General features: G+C 34.1%; 3 protein-coding genes across 5 annotated transcripts; 1 reads left to right on the top strand and 2 right to left on the bottom strand.

Moving 5' to 3' along the window:
- Positions 1 to 288: 288 nt before the first annotated feature.
- On the bottom strand, positions 289 to 6,007 carry LOC105326711 (armadillo-like helical domain containing protein 1). Of its 3 annotated transcripts, XM_066065560.1 has the most exons (13): positions 5,691 to 6,007; positions 4,980 to 5,048; positions 4,719 to 4,856; positions 4,657 to 4,685; positions 3,459 to 3,655; positions 3,244 to 3,328; positions 2,512 to 2,631; positions 1,856 to 1,928; positions 1,700 to 1,745; positions 1,443 to 1,526; positions 1,063 to 1,140; positions 793 to 874; positions 289 to 445 (listed from the first exon to the last, which is right to left on the bottom strand). In XM_066065560.1, exons 1-13 carry the CDS (start codon positions 5,894 to 5,896, stop codon positions 426 to 428), a joined length of 1,227 nt encoding a protein of 408 aa, XP_065921632.1. In that variant the 5' UTR covers positions 5,897 to 6,007; the 3' UTR covers positions 289 to 425. The 3 variants fall into 3 exon arrangements, with proteins under 3 accessions (XP_065921632.1, XP_011425185.2, XP_065921633.1); XM_011426883.4 differs by having other exon boundaries at positions 4,657 to 4,856; XM_066065561.1 differs by lacking the exon at positions 4,657 to 4,685 and having other exon boundaries at positions 4,690 to 4,856.
- A 53-nt stretch (positions 6,008 to 6,060) lies between these two features.
- LOC105326712 (transmembrane protein 53) lies at positions 6,061 to 9,868 on the top strand. Its single transcript, XM_011426884.4, has 2 exons — positions 6,061 to 6,276; positions 9,007 to 9,868. Exons 1-2 carry the CDS (start codon positions 6,065 to 6,067, stop codon positions 9,701 to 9,703), a joined length of 909 nt encoding a protein of 302 aa, XP_011425186.3. The 5' UTR covers positions 6,061 to 6,064; the 3' UTR covers positions 9,704 to 9,868.
- A 2,269-nt stretch (positions 9,869 to 12,137) lies between these two features.
- Positions 12,138 to 15,501, bottom strand: LOC105326713 (uncharacterized protein F21D5.5). The gene is made up of 8 exons (XM_034458833.2): positions 15,167 to 15,501; positions 14,313 to 14,494; positions 14,003 to 14,092; positions 13,727 to 13,847; positions 13,509 to 13,636; positions 13,213 to 13,344; positions 12,914 to 13,016; positions 12,138 to 12,743 (listed from the first exon to the last, which is right to left on the bottom strand). The coding sequence occupies exons 1-8, from the start codon at positions 15,486 to 15,488 to the stop codon at positions 12,490 to 12,492; spliced, it is 1,332 nt and encodes a 443-aa protein (XP_034314724.2). The 5' UTR covers positions 15,489 to 15,501; the 3' UTR covers positions 12,138 to 12,489.
- Positions 15,502 to 17,754: the final 2,253 nt, after the last annotated feature.

The following is a 17,754-nucleotide window of genomic DNA, read 5'->3' as shown; positions in this document are numbered from 1 at the left end:
GATTATTTCATGATACTATGAAGAGTAGATTGTGCAAGTGCAAAATTAAATAATATACTTTTTCCCTCTAATTATCTCTCTTTGTAAGAGGGCCTTACCCTTCATTTCACAAAAAGCCATACAAGGATGATCAGTTGTTTTGGGTATTAAGATAAATTTGTGAAAATCAAGTTATCCTAACTATGACAATATTCAAGTAGATGAAGGATATAAGCTTGGATCAGAAAAGCTAACTCGAGCTTTTGGCTCAGGTGAGCTGAAAACATTTCTATGTCAGAAAATAACAAAGATTTTTAAAAATTTTTATTTACAATCTATTTACAAATATCACAGGTTTTTAACAATGTCAGATACAGATTTCACTGATACTCAGATAACCATGAGTCTCCTTATTCCTTCGACTTGAAATCTTCTTCTCAATGGCATTAGTCCACTCTGTCCACCACTGAAATACACAAAATACATCTCATCTCACTTTTTAATCATTATAAACTCATCATCAGTCTCCCTTCTCTCTCCTTTTACCTTTGTAACAACTTTCATCATGGGTTTTAAGCAATTCACATGATTTTGAAAATATTGACAACACATAAACATAAATGGCATTAATTTAACGCAAGTACAAATCAATTCGGTACATGTTCTTATTTTTGATATTTATCTTAACTTTATGCATGGCCATTAACTTCCAGCTGAGTGAATTACAATCTACATCAGCTTGCACACTTGTTATTAAAAAACAAAATAACCCCCTATTCAAAGTTACATTGATTAAAATACATGCATGCTTACGTTTTGGAATGTTGACTTTATTGGACACCAAAACATCAGCTTGGACATGGGTCATTGTCATGTAAAGTCCTTCAGGATTGGACTAAAAGGCAGGAAAAAGTTATATCAATAACGGAAAATATTGTAGATGTAGAATATTCAGCTTCAACAATTAATATTTGAAGGAAATTCATCTTTCACCAATTTTTGTAGAGCTGATTTGTCTCACACATGAACCTTGAATAAATCGTATACATGTTCATCATTTTCATTGGCTGACATTTCACATACCATGAATAAATCGTAAAGATTATCTCCCATTGCCTCCTTTACATGCTCATCAACAATTGGAAAAGTTCGACATAAATACTGTGAAAAGAGAAATAATTTTCAGTTGAACTGCTTTATCTTAATAACTGATGTCTTGAATTCCATGTATAAGTCAAAAAGAAAAGGAAATCCAGACCGGACAGATTTCTTTTGTTTTTCAATACATCTCCCATTGATCATCATAATCATACTTTGAATTTTGTTAGTTAGACACACCAGTTTCTTAATAGCAAGGCTTAACAGAGTAAATATTGATTTCAGAATCAAGAAATTTTAAAAACTCATCAGATTTTGTTGTTTAATTGTTGAAATAGATTGTTATTCAATGCTGAATGGTTTACCTCCAAGGAAATACTTGACTGTCGCTGACTGTCTGCATAATCCATATTACCCATGGAGTACAGGAGATTATGGGTCACTCTCAACTGCAATATAGTGTTCACCATTTTAACGAATAATTTCCAGAGTTGAAATTGATTTCAAAATTTTTAATAATCAATGTGAAGTCAAAAGCGTACTAAAATTGGTGTACATGAGTTATTCTATCATTACATGCAACTGAATTTGTACTTATGGCAGGTTTTTTTTTTTTACTTACTTGGATAAGTTTTTCTGCAATTTCATTAGATTCTCTTGATAAAATGCTGAAAACACAACCAAACAGCACTTGTGAATAGGCCTCAAAGTCGTAATTATAATAACTGTCAATTTTTTACTTTACAACCTGTGTCAATTTTAAGTAACTTTTACTTACCCAATGGTTTTAGCAGCTGCAGCTTGCTGCACAAATACTGGTAAAGGTGCATTTATTTTGGGAACATCTGGATCTATAAAAAATGAAAAATCGACCAAATTATTTACTGATTTGAATTACCCTAGTTAAGATTAATTGTACACAAGTTACTCCCCTTATACATGACAATTCACATAAATATTTGAAATAATTTGCTTTTAAAAAGGAGAAAAGTAGTGTATCATTAAAATCCAAGAGTCTCTGCATAGCTGGCTCCTAATGTTCATGAATGCTTGCAGATCTCATAAAGAATATGTATATCTATGTACCCGTAATAATTTATGTGTATCAGTATATTGTCATATTCTATTTGAATCAGTGTATGTTAACCGCAATTAGATTATAAAACGTAAATGCATTAAACACTCCAAACCTCTAGCCATGAATTACTCTCACTAGTCTAATTATTTGAGTTTTAAGTGAACAACAAAATATTTTCTTTCTATGTAACCACAGCCTGATGGGAGATGATTATATACATCTTGACCATGAATTGCGACAATCAAAGTTGTGTTTTGTATTGCATATCTGATCAATTGGTTTCTTTTCTTCTTAAAAGACATTTCGAATTTTCCTTTCATTTTTCTTTAGGTCAGGAAAAATAATGTTTGGTATACCTTCTAGAATCTCTGGACGTTTGACAATTTCCTCCTTGGAAGGCCTCAGGAGAGAGACCAGTTTCTGTAGGATTGTTTCTGATACCTCATACTCCATCAGTTCTTTAATCAACTCAATGGCTAAAACATATAATACATGTATCATTTTTTATTCCACTACAAAAATTTTACTTCTTATATACATGTATATGTGATACTGAATGATTCAAAGCATAATGTTTAATTGACAAATGATTAATGATACCTTGTGTACATACAAAGGAACTTTTGCCACACTTATTGATAATTTTGCACTATTTGATCTCTGACAATTTCAATGAGTATTTAAAATGGAGCCTTTTAAGAATGTCAGAAATATCGATCTTTTTCAATACAACCTTTTTAATTTAAGTGTGATTGGTTGGAAATAAAACCATTTTAACAAGAGCTTGGACTTTCGGTAGGATGTAACTATCTAGTTTGCTCATCAAAACAAGCTCTCATTAAATATTGACTTCCTTTCTTCTAATTCACTAAGAGAAGCTCATTAATATTCATAGACTGTCAAAACCAGAAAGTTGTTTGCCAAGATCTGCTCTGTTATATAAAATTGATGACAATGAAGGAAACAAACAAAAAAAACGATGAAATTAAAATATCAAAATTGGTTTTTTTTTAAAGGTACAGTATGCAAGGTCTCAAATATTATAATGAGAATTAATTAGCAGAATCTTCTTTAAAAATGCCTATTACCTTCAAACTGCACCTCAAGATGTAATGTTTTTAGAAGATTCAACAGTGGTTCTACAATGTTTGGATTGGCATTCTTTACCACTGGCTGCATTTGTGAAAACAAAAATTAGAACAATTGAAATGTATTCTCTTTAAAAACTAATTAACATAAGAAATTTCAAATAAGGATATACATGAATATAATACTATAGTATATTTCATGGAAATATATATACCTGAATGACGCGCAGAGATTGTGCTGCCATCTGCTGGGCTTTGGGAGAACTACAGGGCAAGAGAGCGATCAGACCCTTGTAAACTTGGACTTCAAATTTGGGATTTCCTTGTGCCAGCATCAGCAAGATGTTTCTGCAAGCATCTTGTGTTTCTTCAGACTTTGATTTTGCTAAGCACTCTGCAACTGCTCGGATGCCTATAAATGATTTGATTTCATATACAGAATTAACAGTTTTGTTTTTTGATCATCAGAATTTAACATTGATAAAATTTATACCCATTATTAATTTAACTAAGGATTCTTTAAGCTCAACAGGCAATGAAATATTAAATAGGAACTGTAGTGTAACTCTTTTGCTTTTTATTCTCAGTGGAATATAAATCTTACGTATTAATGTGGGAAACAGTAAAATACAATATTTATAACTGTTAAAAGAAAGTTGGTAAATATGGTGATGACATTTAAAATCCCATTAATTTCATAATTTGATAATGGCATTTTACATTTTCATAAATCAAAAATCTTGCTGTCACCGTCACTATAAGAATTCTGAATAAATACCTCAATTAATTTAAATTACTATGGAAAATTACATAATTTCTTGTACTCTTTAATTTTTTGAATATGCATTTTCAGGAAATTTATTACTGATTTTTTATGCATAAAAATGAATTCATTCATTCCTCCTGAGAATTTAATTTACCTATTTTTCAAAAAAGTACAATTGTCATTATAAGGAGCTGGGCTATAAATGATTGTCATATTCTTTAAGTGGTCATTGGGAAAGAATGCAATTGCTCTTATGTTTTACTGATAGTTTTATCATTTATTTATTAATTAATAATATTGAAGAGTTCAAGATGCAGGTACATGATTACAAAAATGCTCTTTAGTTGACAGAAGTCTGTAAAGCATACTGTATACAGAGAAGTATTTGCCTTTTTTTTTGTCACTTTCGTCCTCGTTGTCACCGGACAAATTTAAGAATGGACAAATTCAGCTGTCTTAAATTATCTCTCTTTAAAATAAACTGTGTCTGGGCGAATTCAAGACGGCGTGAAACTGGTAGCAAGTGTAGAGGGGCAAAAATTACACAGCTGTGTGAAAATAACCATGTGCACAGTAATTCCATGTACATGTAGCTGAGTTATCTGTGATTTTGCTCCGAATATAATATATACATCACATGTACCTACCATAACTCTCACACACCAGCTCCATGTACCTACCATAACTCTCACACACCAGCTCCTTATACTTCCTCCCAGCATTAGCTATACAGATAAGACAGTTCAGAGCCTGGAGTTTGTCCACCTCCTTTGCTTGTTTTAATCCAATAATCTCTAACAGAGTGAGGACTCCCCCAACCTCTAAGAATTCTGCCATGTATTTGTGTCTATAGATATTAAACAGTATTTTAAGTGATCACAATTAAAAAAAACAAAATTTCATTGATTATTTAGAAAAGTAACTGTCAATGAAATGATCTTATTCTATATATAAAGAAAAGAATACTTACCCACTTGATGCAGATAAAAATATGGAAATCGCTCTCAGTTGTTCATTTAAACAGGTTCCTATCATGTATCTTTTTATAGTCAAGGAAACTTAACATGCATAAAAATCCCATTCAAATGTGATTTGTGAAAGAGATGGGTTTTATAACTTTATAAGGTATGGCCTTAAGACACCTTAACCTATGGGACGCTTTAGTCCAGACATGTCGACTATCAATGTAATAGAACTATTTTAACAAGACCTTGGACTTTCGGTTGGACTTCGCTATTTTTTTCCTGCGTCAAAACAAGTTGAAAATGACATGGTTTCAAGCGAAATATGCACCGATTGCGTAGTCTTAGCTCAAAAGCCAGACAAATCTTGTTGATTTCAATGGGCAATGGCTGAGTGGCCAGCAATGAAATAGACAGGCCTACGTCATATTGCTGTTTGACTTATCTACCCAAAGTCCAAGCTCTTGTTAAAATGGTTCTAAATTCAGGACTGTCTTTGGGCCAAAACATCAGTTGGCAGTTGTTGTTAGGCAAAGATGTCTGACATTCAATATATAATGTTCCCTCATTTTCAAGCATTAGTATAGGAATATGAATGTGATTTGTCCCATTTGCACAAAATTAAATAATAAAAAAATTTAGTTAACTATATGTATGTAGCTAGGGCATGCAAAATTGCATAGATCATGGAAATATGTTACTCAACATCGAAAGGATACGTCAGTCTAAGCCACGCTGTGAGTCTTGTAAGAAACAAACTAGCGGCCTGTGCAAATTCTTGTTCCAACTCTGGTCCAGTTTTATGTTGATTTTGTGCAACGAAATCCTGTAGAATTTTTTGTCTAACGACTTTACTACCTTTATCCCATTCTTGGAGTAGTCCCATTATCTTAGATATTGCGGATTGTTGCTTTGCTGACCCCATCTTTTGTTTCTTCACAAAGTAAAAGCTACGACACTTCGAATTTGGATAATAAACGTGTGAAAATTGTTTACATGTTGCTAATCGCCATTATTCGGCTCAATTTAGTATCTTATATTTCATTGGTTGATTTGGCATAAAACAACCAATCATCAAGAAGTTTACATGTTGATGAATTATTTAGCGGACGAAAACATGGAGGACGACGATATTGAATACGACATTACTTTTCCTTCCCCCGGTGTAGGGATAGATGACAGCGATGAAGAACTTGATGAATACGTTATCGAAGGGGAATCAAAAGAACCTGTTGTATTCCTAATAGGATGGGCTGGATGCCAACCTAAACACCTTGCAAAATACTGCAAGATTTACGAAAAAAGGTGAGAGATTCTGCACTGATGAGTATCTCTCATTTTATATGTCAAGTCATTTTTATACATAACTATTTTATGTGGATGTCTAATTTGCATAGATAACGTTCGCCAATCGCTTTTTGATTAAAACATATTTCACCTGCACGGCTTCTGTAAAGAGTTGTAAGTATGCCTACTTGTAACCTTCAACTTTCAATGATAGGAAGGAAATGAGTAACTTTTGTATACACATGCACTTTGTTTCCAGGCATAAAATTGAATGCATTAAACATGTGAAAGCAAGACTAAGGCGGGTCCTATGTTATTATTGACAAACAAGTTCAGTTTTTGATAAATCCATGATTATTTTGATTTAACATGAATTAAAGTATTTGTAATGAATTATTAATTTACTGGTTGAAGATCAATGCACCCAAAATATGTTTTATTCTCAGTGTATTGTTATGTTGTTTTTTGATATGATTTTATGTGTTAACAAAATGTCGCAACAATGCAATCAAGAGAAATGTACTTGGTGAGAATTGGTCTAAAGCCAGTATAGTTGAAAAAATGGTTCTGTTAGTGACGTACAGATGTTATAAGTCAAAATATTATAGCCAAGCTGAAATTTATTGAGATTACAATTCTATAGTATACCCAAAGTTATTGCTTCCATCACTTTTTAATTATTTTTCATAAAAATACACATACCTGTGAAAGAAATACAGTATGAAATTGATAAAGGGGAAAATATCCAAGATATCTTCATTGACTTATTTTCATTTTTCACGCATTAAAGTTCACAGGAACGAAAACAAATTTCTTATGGCATTTGTAATGGGAAATGTATACATCTTTTTACCACTCGGAATACCTTGCACAATTTTTCAACATGGCCGATGCAATGCAAATTCCCTGTAGACTCTCTGTTTTGGGGTGTGTATTGAAGCCTGAAGCAGTAGAGGGGGCGTTTTAAAACAGATAATCTGGACATTTTTTTATTAGTGGATTTGCGCTCAAAGGTATTTATGATTACCAAAATATCAAGCGAAAAGTGGACTCCTGTACAAATTTTTGAGGTGGAATCCTTCTGGAATATAGGTGGATTCTGGCAGGAATATGCAAATCTGGGCGTATTTGGGATGGAGACGGAATTTCGAAAAGTTACGCCTAGGTAGAAGAGGCGGTTTCCAGGCGTCATTTGGCAAGTTCAAATATTCCTGGCGTAAAATACCATGAAAATTGAAACAAAATTCCGCCTGGAAATTTAAGCAGAAGTAAAATCCTCTGACTGGTCAATATTTATTGATGTGTTAGGGTCATTTCAGTAAGGTTAAGTTTGAATTCAGTCAGGAAGGAGGGAAAGTGGTGTGAACGCAATGGTAAACACAGACAGGCTTTTTACATCTATAATGTCCTTGCTGGATTAGACAATATATGCTGGTATGTTAGATGATCAGATTGATATTTGATACCTATTCTAGTAAATTTGAATGTACATGAAATTATTGGTTACTGCAATTTGTATTTCACTTAAGGTAGCTCCATACTCGTAAAATTCTCTGAGGAAAGTTGAAAAACCGAACTGATTTCGACTTAATAGACTTAAATGTCATCAATTGTTAGTACATGTCATCACACTTTTTGAGATGCCAGATAAACGTAAACTAAAGCATATTTTAGCATTAGAAAAATGTATTTTTTTTCTGTTAAAAATAAAATCTTGTAGGCAGAAATTAGTTTTCCTTGTTTAATTTTAATGTCAACTTTATCAGAAAACTAAAATTACAAAAATATTTTAAAATTAATCGTTGGAATAAGAAAAACTATAGCATTTAGACATACAACTGAAAGAAAAGTAAGAAAAAGAGTTATTTCCCCTTTGCATAGATAAAATATATAAAAATTTGGAAATTTAGTATAAAATTAAGTGCGAAAATATCTTTAACCTACCAATACTTCTAATTACACCCATGTGATTATATTCACATAAAATAAATAAAACTATCTTGCACAATTTTTAAAGAATTCAAAGTTTTACAAAAAAGGGTGACGTCACAGAACACTGGATCTACTTTAAAAGATTTACAGTTTTCTTGAACAAGTTCTTAGGTGTGAGGCACTGAGATTTAATGTAGAGTACATTGTATGGTATTAAGTTGTGTATGATTCAGAATTTGGTTTCAGAGTAAACTTTAAGAGCATTTCAAAACTTCATCATGTTCTTTGGAAAGTAGTGTACACTTATGACAGTATTTGAAAATTCTAGATGAAAAAGAAATGGCTATTCAGGTCTGAAGGTCACTTGATATTGCACAATAAATAGGACTTTCCAGGCGTAAACCTTTTCCAGGCGTAATTTCATTTCCTAGCGGAATTTTTCCAGGCGTCATTTTATTTTTCCAGGCGTAGCTCATTTACATTTTTCGCCTCATATTCCTGCCCAATTCCGCCCGTTTTCCGCTTGGTTTACGCCTGGAGCCTCTACATCACCTTATATGTAGAGAGATAAACTGACGCCTCCTTCTCTATATTAAACCACAATTCCCCCTATATTCCAAGCAGAACATTTCGTACAGGGGTGGAAGCAAAAACTTGGGACAGAGTATACCTGTTATGACTACATGTATTAAATTATAAATGTACTTTTCCTCATGAATGACTTGTGCAGATCAATACAATACCAGGAGCAATGTATACCAGTTCTTTATATTCTGGATAATTTTGTTAATACAATATTTTGTTTTTATTTTAAAGCTGCATCACTATCCAGTACATACCCCCAACAGATGTATCATACATTAACCCCAAATTGATGACCAGTCTTGCGACTAAGCTACTTGATCTGATCAAAGACTTTAATCTGGAGGCCAATCCAATCTTTTTTCACATCTTCAGCAACAATGGGAGCTTCATGTACACTGAAATCACAAAAGTCTTGACCTCACCCGGAAATAAGTACAAAAACCTGCAGGTGAAGGGGGTCATCATAGACAGTGCTCCGGGCAAAAGGAGGGTTCTGCGGGCTGCATGGGCATTTGCCATAGCATCTGGACAGAGAGGATTTGCGCGTTATGTAGCATATATTGGAATGATATTTTATCTTCTTTTTCTCCGTGTATGTCTGTACTTCAAAATGTTTTTCCAAGCTTCTGGTTCGGCCAATCCCCATCGTGTTTATGAGGACATTATGGAGGACAAAACTCGTTGGCCTCAGCTTTTTATTTTCTCCAACGCCGACAAAATCATACCGCCATCAGATATCATTGAGATAGCTGAATATCGCAAGGAGGAATTCGGGGTCTTGGTTGAAACTTTACGGTACGAGGATTCTGATCATGTTGCTCACTTCAAAGATCACCCAGAAAGCTACACAGTACAATGTAATGCATTCCTAGACACATGCCTTAAGCTGGGCAGTGACATTGATTGCCTTGAAGATGTGGATCAGTGATTGACAGTGAATATATGTTAAATACTGGTTACTTTTCTTTCCTTTTTTTATTGTTATTTAGATATGTGCATAAGTTTGTATGTTATATTACTATTGCAGTTTGTTTATAATTAGGTTAGTCTTTTATATGATAGTTTATCTTAGTGTTTTGGGGTCTTTGAGGTACAGATCGAGTGACTTTAAAATGGCTTTAGATTTTAGTTCATGAGGAATGATAGAGATATTTGTGTAGGTAGTTAGTATGGCACTTAGGCTTGTTAATACATTGTATATGTCCAAATGTCTTTCTGTTTAATATTAAGATAAAAGAATTCAATAATTCAGTTATGATCAATGATGAGACTAAAGAAGTAAATGATTTGTAAGAAAAGGTATGGATGGATGCACCCCCTTCTGTGTTTTTCAGTTTTTGTGATTTTGTCTTTAGAGGACAAAAAATTAGACAGTATTGTTTGTAAAGTGTTTTGTGATGTACATTTACATATATACAGATTGTTCTAAATTTATCTTTGTATTTTTTTCTCTTTGATGTAGAATGTTAGATAATTGGTAGTAACAGTTCAAGTACAAGCTCAACCTCAGTATAAACTAATGCATTTATCTTCAACACTTAATGATTATAAAAATATATGGTTACTATATTTATCATATTATCAACATTAGACAATTATTGCTGTTTTTGAGGTCAATATGATGAGTTAGCTACCCTAAAAGTACAATATTCACCTCGCCTCCGGCTGGGTGAATATTGTACTTCGAGGGTAGCTAAATCATCATATTGATTGTAAAAACAGCAATAAATTTTTTATTATATGATTCAGCGACGAATTGATACAGACGCATATTAAATGAGTGTTATCAAGCAATGTTTAAGTTTGAAGCCATTACCTAACAAATTGAGAAACACGATGTTTCAATGGACGATCTATTTTTAGTCCAATGTAGAGAAAATCAATTGTTATATTGACCTCCTAGGTCACGTGCAGGTGAATATAATGTTCTGTTTTCGAGATAGTTAGATTTTAGCCTGTCAGAGAGCTAGGAATTAATCAATCATATAATAAAAAGTATTAAGAGTGTACATTGATTTAAAGCCATATACGCTGTCATTTGCGGTAAATTTTTGGATATACTAAATGACGATATTTTGATAATAATGCTGACCAGATTTTTGGGGGGTCTGTTAAGGAGTACATGTACTTAACTTTATTGGGTGCTAATATGTTTTTACTGTGTGTTAGTGCTAGTTTTATCTACATGCTGTATAATCATTTCCAAATGAAGCATGTGGATATTTGATATCAACTTAAGGCATTCAACCATTTTCTCAAGTCCTCAACACAAAAATGCAATTACAAAGTGATACAAGGCCCTGTTGTTGTACACATACAATAAATATATATGCCTATGATAATTTCTTGCTACATGCATGATAAAGATTTGAAGATGATTAGATACTGGTAAAAAATGGTGTAGAATTTGGGGTTTTTTTTGGGGGGGGGGGGGGGGGTAGAGGTACTTGAACCCTAATAATCTTTCTTGTACCGTAATCATTTCAAACAAGAAAGTTTTGTTTGTACAACGTATTGTGATGTAAGGTAGATGTTGGACTGTATGGATGAATTTAATTACGAATGTATAAAACTAAAAAAAAAAATATTATCAAGAGTACACACAATGAAATGTTTATGAGAAAATGTTGCTTATGCTTGACTGTTTGTCATTGGAGAATCCTAGTTGTCCGTATGTTTGTTGCAGAGTTTTATTAAATTGGCTGACCAGACAGAGTGTACATGTACTGGTGGATAGTTTATAAGGAGAAGTTGCATTCATTGCTGTTTGTGTTATGGCTTTATAATTAAGAAAAATAAAACTTTAAAATGATTCAGCACCTGTTCCTCTGTATTATAGGGAAGAATTCAACAGGTATGGCATTTATATGACTGTAACCTGGGTGGAGCTTAACACACTTATGTATTGCTGGATCTGCCTTTGTTATTTCCCTATAACACAAAAACTCTTTGATTTTTTTTATTCAGTATAAAATAAAGCACAAAATAAGGTCGGTAACGACTAAGTATGTTGATATATCAAAACTAAAATACAACGTGTAAAATAAGCATGAATTAAATTTAAAAAAATAAACCTTATAACATGTTTATAACAACATGAATTGTAAAAAATACAACTTTTGGATAAATTAATGAAACAACACTGTTAATTAAATATACAATGAATATATATACATGTATATATATAAACATGTAACTGAAAGGTACAATAAATATATATGTTTATATATGAACATGTAACTGAAAGGTAAGTTATAGGGCAATTTCTTTAAGTCAAACAGGACAAAAAAAAAACATGCATGTAGCTATAATAGATGTTTATCATCAAAAACATCACATTCAACTTCATCTGTATAGAATACAAAATAGATACTAACCACAAAGAACATCAAAAAGGCATTAAATCTGTAGAGGTACACAGTACATATCCCTAGACTTTGAGTTAAAATTATTAATCAGGTAAAACTTGAATTTTCACTGATCTGTTGGAGGGATAGGGAATTTGGCAAGTACTTGCTTGGGCTTGCATCTAGCGAACTAATGACAAAATCAAGGTCTAAGGTTACACAAAACAACAATAAAACAAAGTATCTTGACCCTTGATTGTATATATACATGTAGTATAATACATATTAAAATGTTGTGCTTTTAGTATCTTATATTCTACAGAACACCTTTTTTTCTAATTTAACAAAGAGAATGTAATATGTTTCATCATCGCTCGGAGCTGGTCCACTGTTTAAACAAAGCCTCATCTCTCTTAGAGTTAAACGATGGAATGAAGTCAATTTGAACTATTTCACTGAAGCCCTCCCCCTTCGTGGGCTCACTGTATCCTTTCTTGTAGACATTGTAGCCTACTTCAGGAATTCTCCTCACTTCTCCATCGGTCTGATTTTGACGGACATAATTCAAATGCTTGGCAAGTTCAAGTGGAGTATTCATAACAAAACATCGACATGGAATTCCTGTAAAAAAAGAAATAATCAAAATCATCTCTCTATTTTCTTCATTTCATGTAATCTCGGCAAGATCCATCAAGACTGAAAATTTTCAGTCTCGACGAATCTCGCAGAGATTACATTCCATGCTCTGTTTATATGGTGAGTATGACAGGATATGACTTGTCTTGGTTTACCTTGTTTCTGTGCTAACTGAATGAAGGATTTTCTGGCTTCTACTTTTGGATTTGTGTTGTCAACCACCACGCTTTTTCCATTTGAAAGTTGTTCCTTGCAGACCTGCACATACAATATTTTTTTTAATTCTTGCTTAAGGAAGTAAAAATATAAGACCTAGACTCACTACCCACATGTTTTACCAACGAGCAAAAAGAGACAAAATCCAGTTTATACATGTACAGCAAAATCTCTTATACATGTAGAACATTAATTTACTGATAAGACATTGATTAATGAGAATAACGCCATCTCTCACCTTTAAGCACTTTTCCGCAGTTCCTAAGGTGTCCCTGTTCACTGCAATGTACCCATGAGGTTCAAAATACGTCTTTCTGAATGTGCTCTTCCCTGATGCTGGACAACCGACCATTATTACTAATTCTTGATTCTGTAATAACAAGGAAAATGTCTAGACTAAAATACACCACTCTAGTTGTCGTCGCTAGCCAACAATTCAGTTTGTTTACTCTCATCTATCCAAGCCAAGATGGACTCTAGTCTTTCCCAACATTTTGTGTAATGTGATATGGAAGAATAAATCACAAGGAATACCTTTGATATAAAATCCTTGCTTCCTGGGAGTGGTTTTGGGGTTTTCATATATTTGAGTGGGTCTGGAGACCCCCAACTAAATGGGGCTGGTTTCTCTCCCAGAAAAAACTCCTCCGGTGTGGCAAAATCTGAAAATGTAGATTCTAGCTCTTACATATCCGGTCATTGACAAAACAATCACTTTATGGTAAATTCATGTTCAAGTTGAGACATCTTACCTATTCCAATATTGGCGGCAAACATGCGGTCACTACAGGAGAAGTCCTTTGGTTTGTCCGGGGCCCAATTCTTGGCTCGACCAGCTGCATCCCCCACATATTTACACTTCTTTAGGTCAACCTGTGAAGTCCACGCAACATACAGTCAACTTCTTATGAGACTTTGATCAATAAAATGTTAAAATTGTTGAGAAGTTTAGTATATGCATCATACAGTAAGCTAGCTAAATAACTTAAATTTCATTGTACGAAATGCTGTTAAAACAGAACACACACCTTCACTCTTCCATTTGCATTTTTTACAAAGAAGTCCCACATGTTCGTACTTGGTTTTCTATAGTGGTTGCTCCCAGTGCAAACAAAACACTGCAAAAAATAAAAACAAAATGAAAAAACAAAATGAAAATATAGAGAAAATTGGATATACTTGTCAAATTTCATTGACAGAGAGGCATATCTCTTTGAACTAGTGATAATTTCAGGTAATCTCAATATGTCAAAGGTCCCAGGTCCACAAGTGACCATGCTATGTAATTGGGACCCCGACACTGTGAGGGTGGTGAGGTGGTCACTATTCAGGCCTCACCAGCACTGGAATCCCAAGCTCCGCTATCATGTCTTCTACCTTCTTGGTGATGTCCTCAGCCTTGGTTTTGAGCTTCTCTATGCCTGCCTGGTTTGTGAAGAAGACCACCCGGTAGCCCTGGGTGTTCAGGTCCCTCAGCTTCTGGGGGACACAGTCGTCCCACCACTCCCAGTCACTGGGCCCTGTTTACAATGTACATAGGGATATGAACATACAAGTGTATACATCAACATAGTTTTGTGTCTATAAGCATTATACACATGTACAGGCATACAAACATTACAAGTGTACATAGTACACATTACAAACAGCATCCAGTACATGTATAAGATAGTGTGCATGAATGTTTTCAAGACAGATTAATCAACGAGAAAGTTGAAGATATATTTTTATCTTACAACAAACCTTACTTTGTGTCATAATTTGATTTGATTTGTGTATTTTACATATTGTACATGGGTAAATGTCCAGCTCTGTTCAGTAAAAATGTCTTTGTTTTCTTATTTATTATAATTAATGCTTTTTGACCCTATCGATGCTCCACTGTGTTTATGGGTTCTTCATCAGTTGAGAGAAGAATTTAAATTTAAATATGAAAATAGGGTTTTCCTATTACATCCTGTTTTTGGTGTTTATTGGTCCATTAAAACTGTCTATAAAAGTGTAAAATTCACACTTTTTCCACAAAAGAGACGTACTTTAGACCCAGTCTTTTCTGCTCATATGACATTTATCGGGTACGTACAAACCCCTCCTAGAAATAAACACTCAATACCTACTTAAATTCTGTTTAGCAGGAATAAAATTTAAGATTCTTATACGGTTATACAAATATAGATTTTATTAATTTATACCTTGTGCAAATTTTTTGCCGCTGGCTGTTTTGATCACCGTGAAGTCGATATCAAACCCTACCACCTTCTCTGAGCCCGGGAGAGATGGCGAGGTCAGGGCCATCAGTGGACACACCCCCTTACTGACCTCCCCGTGATGGGACCACCTCAAACCGTCACTCAGGTCCGTCTCCCCCCGGGCTCTCTTGGCCTTGGTGGCCGCCTCCATGGCTGCTTTTCTCTTGGTTCCCATCGTCCGTTTGCTCATGATGAATGTCAGTCTGTTTACAAACAATTCTTTTATACCCAACAGGTAGACTGGACGTATGCTATATATAAACATTAGAACACCCGGACATGCGTTAACATGAAATATCAATGAATTTAAATCGAGTTATCTTTCTTTTGTCAGTAGAAGTATGTTTCAGACATGAATCGCTGCAGACTGGCAATTCAGTATGTCTCTGAGTCTATACACTGTACCCATGTTCTGTTTCACAAGCATATAAATCTGTATAATAAAAATGCATATATATATATATATATATATATATATATATATATATATATATATATATATATATATATATATATATATATATATATATATATATATATATATATATATAAAGCCTTGGTACAGCAAAAAATACTTAAATAAATAAAACAGAATTTATTTATTAATTTGGACTGTCGCATTCTGTTTTATTTACTTAAGTATATATATATAGTATATATATTAAGTATATATATATATATAATGTTTGATTATGCTTATCAATTGTATGTTTTAAATGTTTGTACTTTTAATTAAGGGAAAAATTATGTCTATCAATTCTTAGCTCATGGTAAGGAGTTCTGTCATCAATCAGTTCTAACTAAGACAAAGAACCAACCAGCGGACAGCTCTGTGAAGCAGAAATATATAGGATGTCTCGGGAGATTCCGGGTGATCAGATATCAGGGGGTGAAGATTGACACCCTCGCACCTGCACGCCTATACCTGATGGTATGTGTCAACCACCTACCGCAATGTGTAGATATCAGTAAGACAGATCAGAGACACCAAGCATCTTCAGAGAAGTGACATCCAATGGAGCGGGCATGTCCTATAGTGTTGTAACGTAATTCCCTAAAGGAAATCGTCACCCCCGTTTACCCCCGGTTTTTGTGCTCTTGGAGGAATGCTGCCCTATCTAATCAGTTGATCGATCTTTGGGGGCGACCCCACCTTATGGGGAGAGATCTGTCCTAGATAACAAAAGGAATCCCCCACAACCCATTTCATGCAAATAATCAGGCATGTAATTTCTGAATTTCAATTCTAATGGGGCAGAGAATCGGATGGTGTTCACCCCGTTTCCCTGGCGTGTCAACGGACGCTTCCCATTCATCAGCAGTGATCGAGAGAGATGCAATGGCCGATCGTCTGATCAAATGTCCGTACACTCTACCTGTCATTGATTAAAACACTTCTTTTTAAGAAAATGTATTTACGATATTTACGGTTTGAGTATATCATATATAACTTAGCACGTTCTACGCTCATAAATCACGTGAAATCATAGGATATCTCTGTATACCGAGGGTGAGACCAGAGCATTGAATTCAAAGACCATTATCTAGGTCCTTGACTTGAATTCCCTCCACAAAACAAACTTATCCAGCAGCCCAGGTTTTTGCTTTGTTTTGCTTTTTTTTCTTTGGTTTCCGATTAAAACGTTTCTCTGATATTATAATATCTGATATAGGCCTAAATGGAGGCACGTAGCACTGTTTTTGAAAGTGGGGGAGGGGGAGGGGGTGGTATATGCATCCGCTGAATATACTGCAAACCAGCATATATTCGCGACGACTTCATTTCGCGATTTAATTACCGGAAAGTTCTAACACTGTACAAAAAAAAAACCAAACAAAAAAAACAAAAAAGAAAAGAAAAAAAAAACCAAACCAGGGATTGTAATGAAAATAAGGATTTCTCAGCTTCCATGTAAATATGCTTGATGAGTTCTTTTGACCTTTTTATGAATATGCGCTGCACTAGAGATGAAAATACCGGTACGGGTTGTACTTGTACTGAGGGAGTGAATGTTTTTAGACAGTTTTGGAATATGTCAGATCAGAATCAATAGAAAACACAATCTGAATTTTTTTGGGAGGGGGGGGGGGGTCGGGGTTTTGAGGGTGGGATGAGGGTGGATCGCAACATGCATTATCGAGACGGTCTCTAAAGTGAAAAATAGATATTATTTATTATGATAGCGTAACACTTTTTGGCTAGTTTCATAGATATATTAACATTTTTAACACCAATGGGTACATGTTGTACTTTGATTATTCTACTGATGCCGGTGAAAAAAAAATAGCTTAAAATGGGCTGATTTGGTCCGCATACATGTGGGCTGAAATATGATGTGGTGCACAATGATTACACACTTATCTATCTTAGATCTCATAGCAAGTCTGGGTGGTGATAAAATTGCACCTTCCTTTAATAAGTGCAACATAAATAAGCTCACCCCTTCCCACGCAAGTTGTTTTGTTTTTTCAACGAGCATGTCTTTTAGATTATTGCTTATAATATTAACTTCCATTGACGCCAATTATTC

The sequence above is a fragment of the Magallana gigas genome, chromosome 7 (genome assembly GCF_963853765.1).
Source record: "Magallana gigas chromosome 7, xbMagGiga1.1, whole genome shotgun sequence".
In the NCBI taxonomy this organism is placed as follows: Eukaryota; Metazoa; Mollusca; class Bivalvia; order Ostreida; family Ostreidae; genus Magallana; species Magallana gigas.
This window is presented reverse-complemented; position numbering and strand designations above follow the sequence as displayed.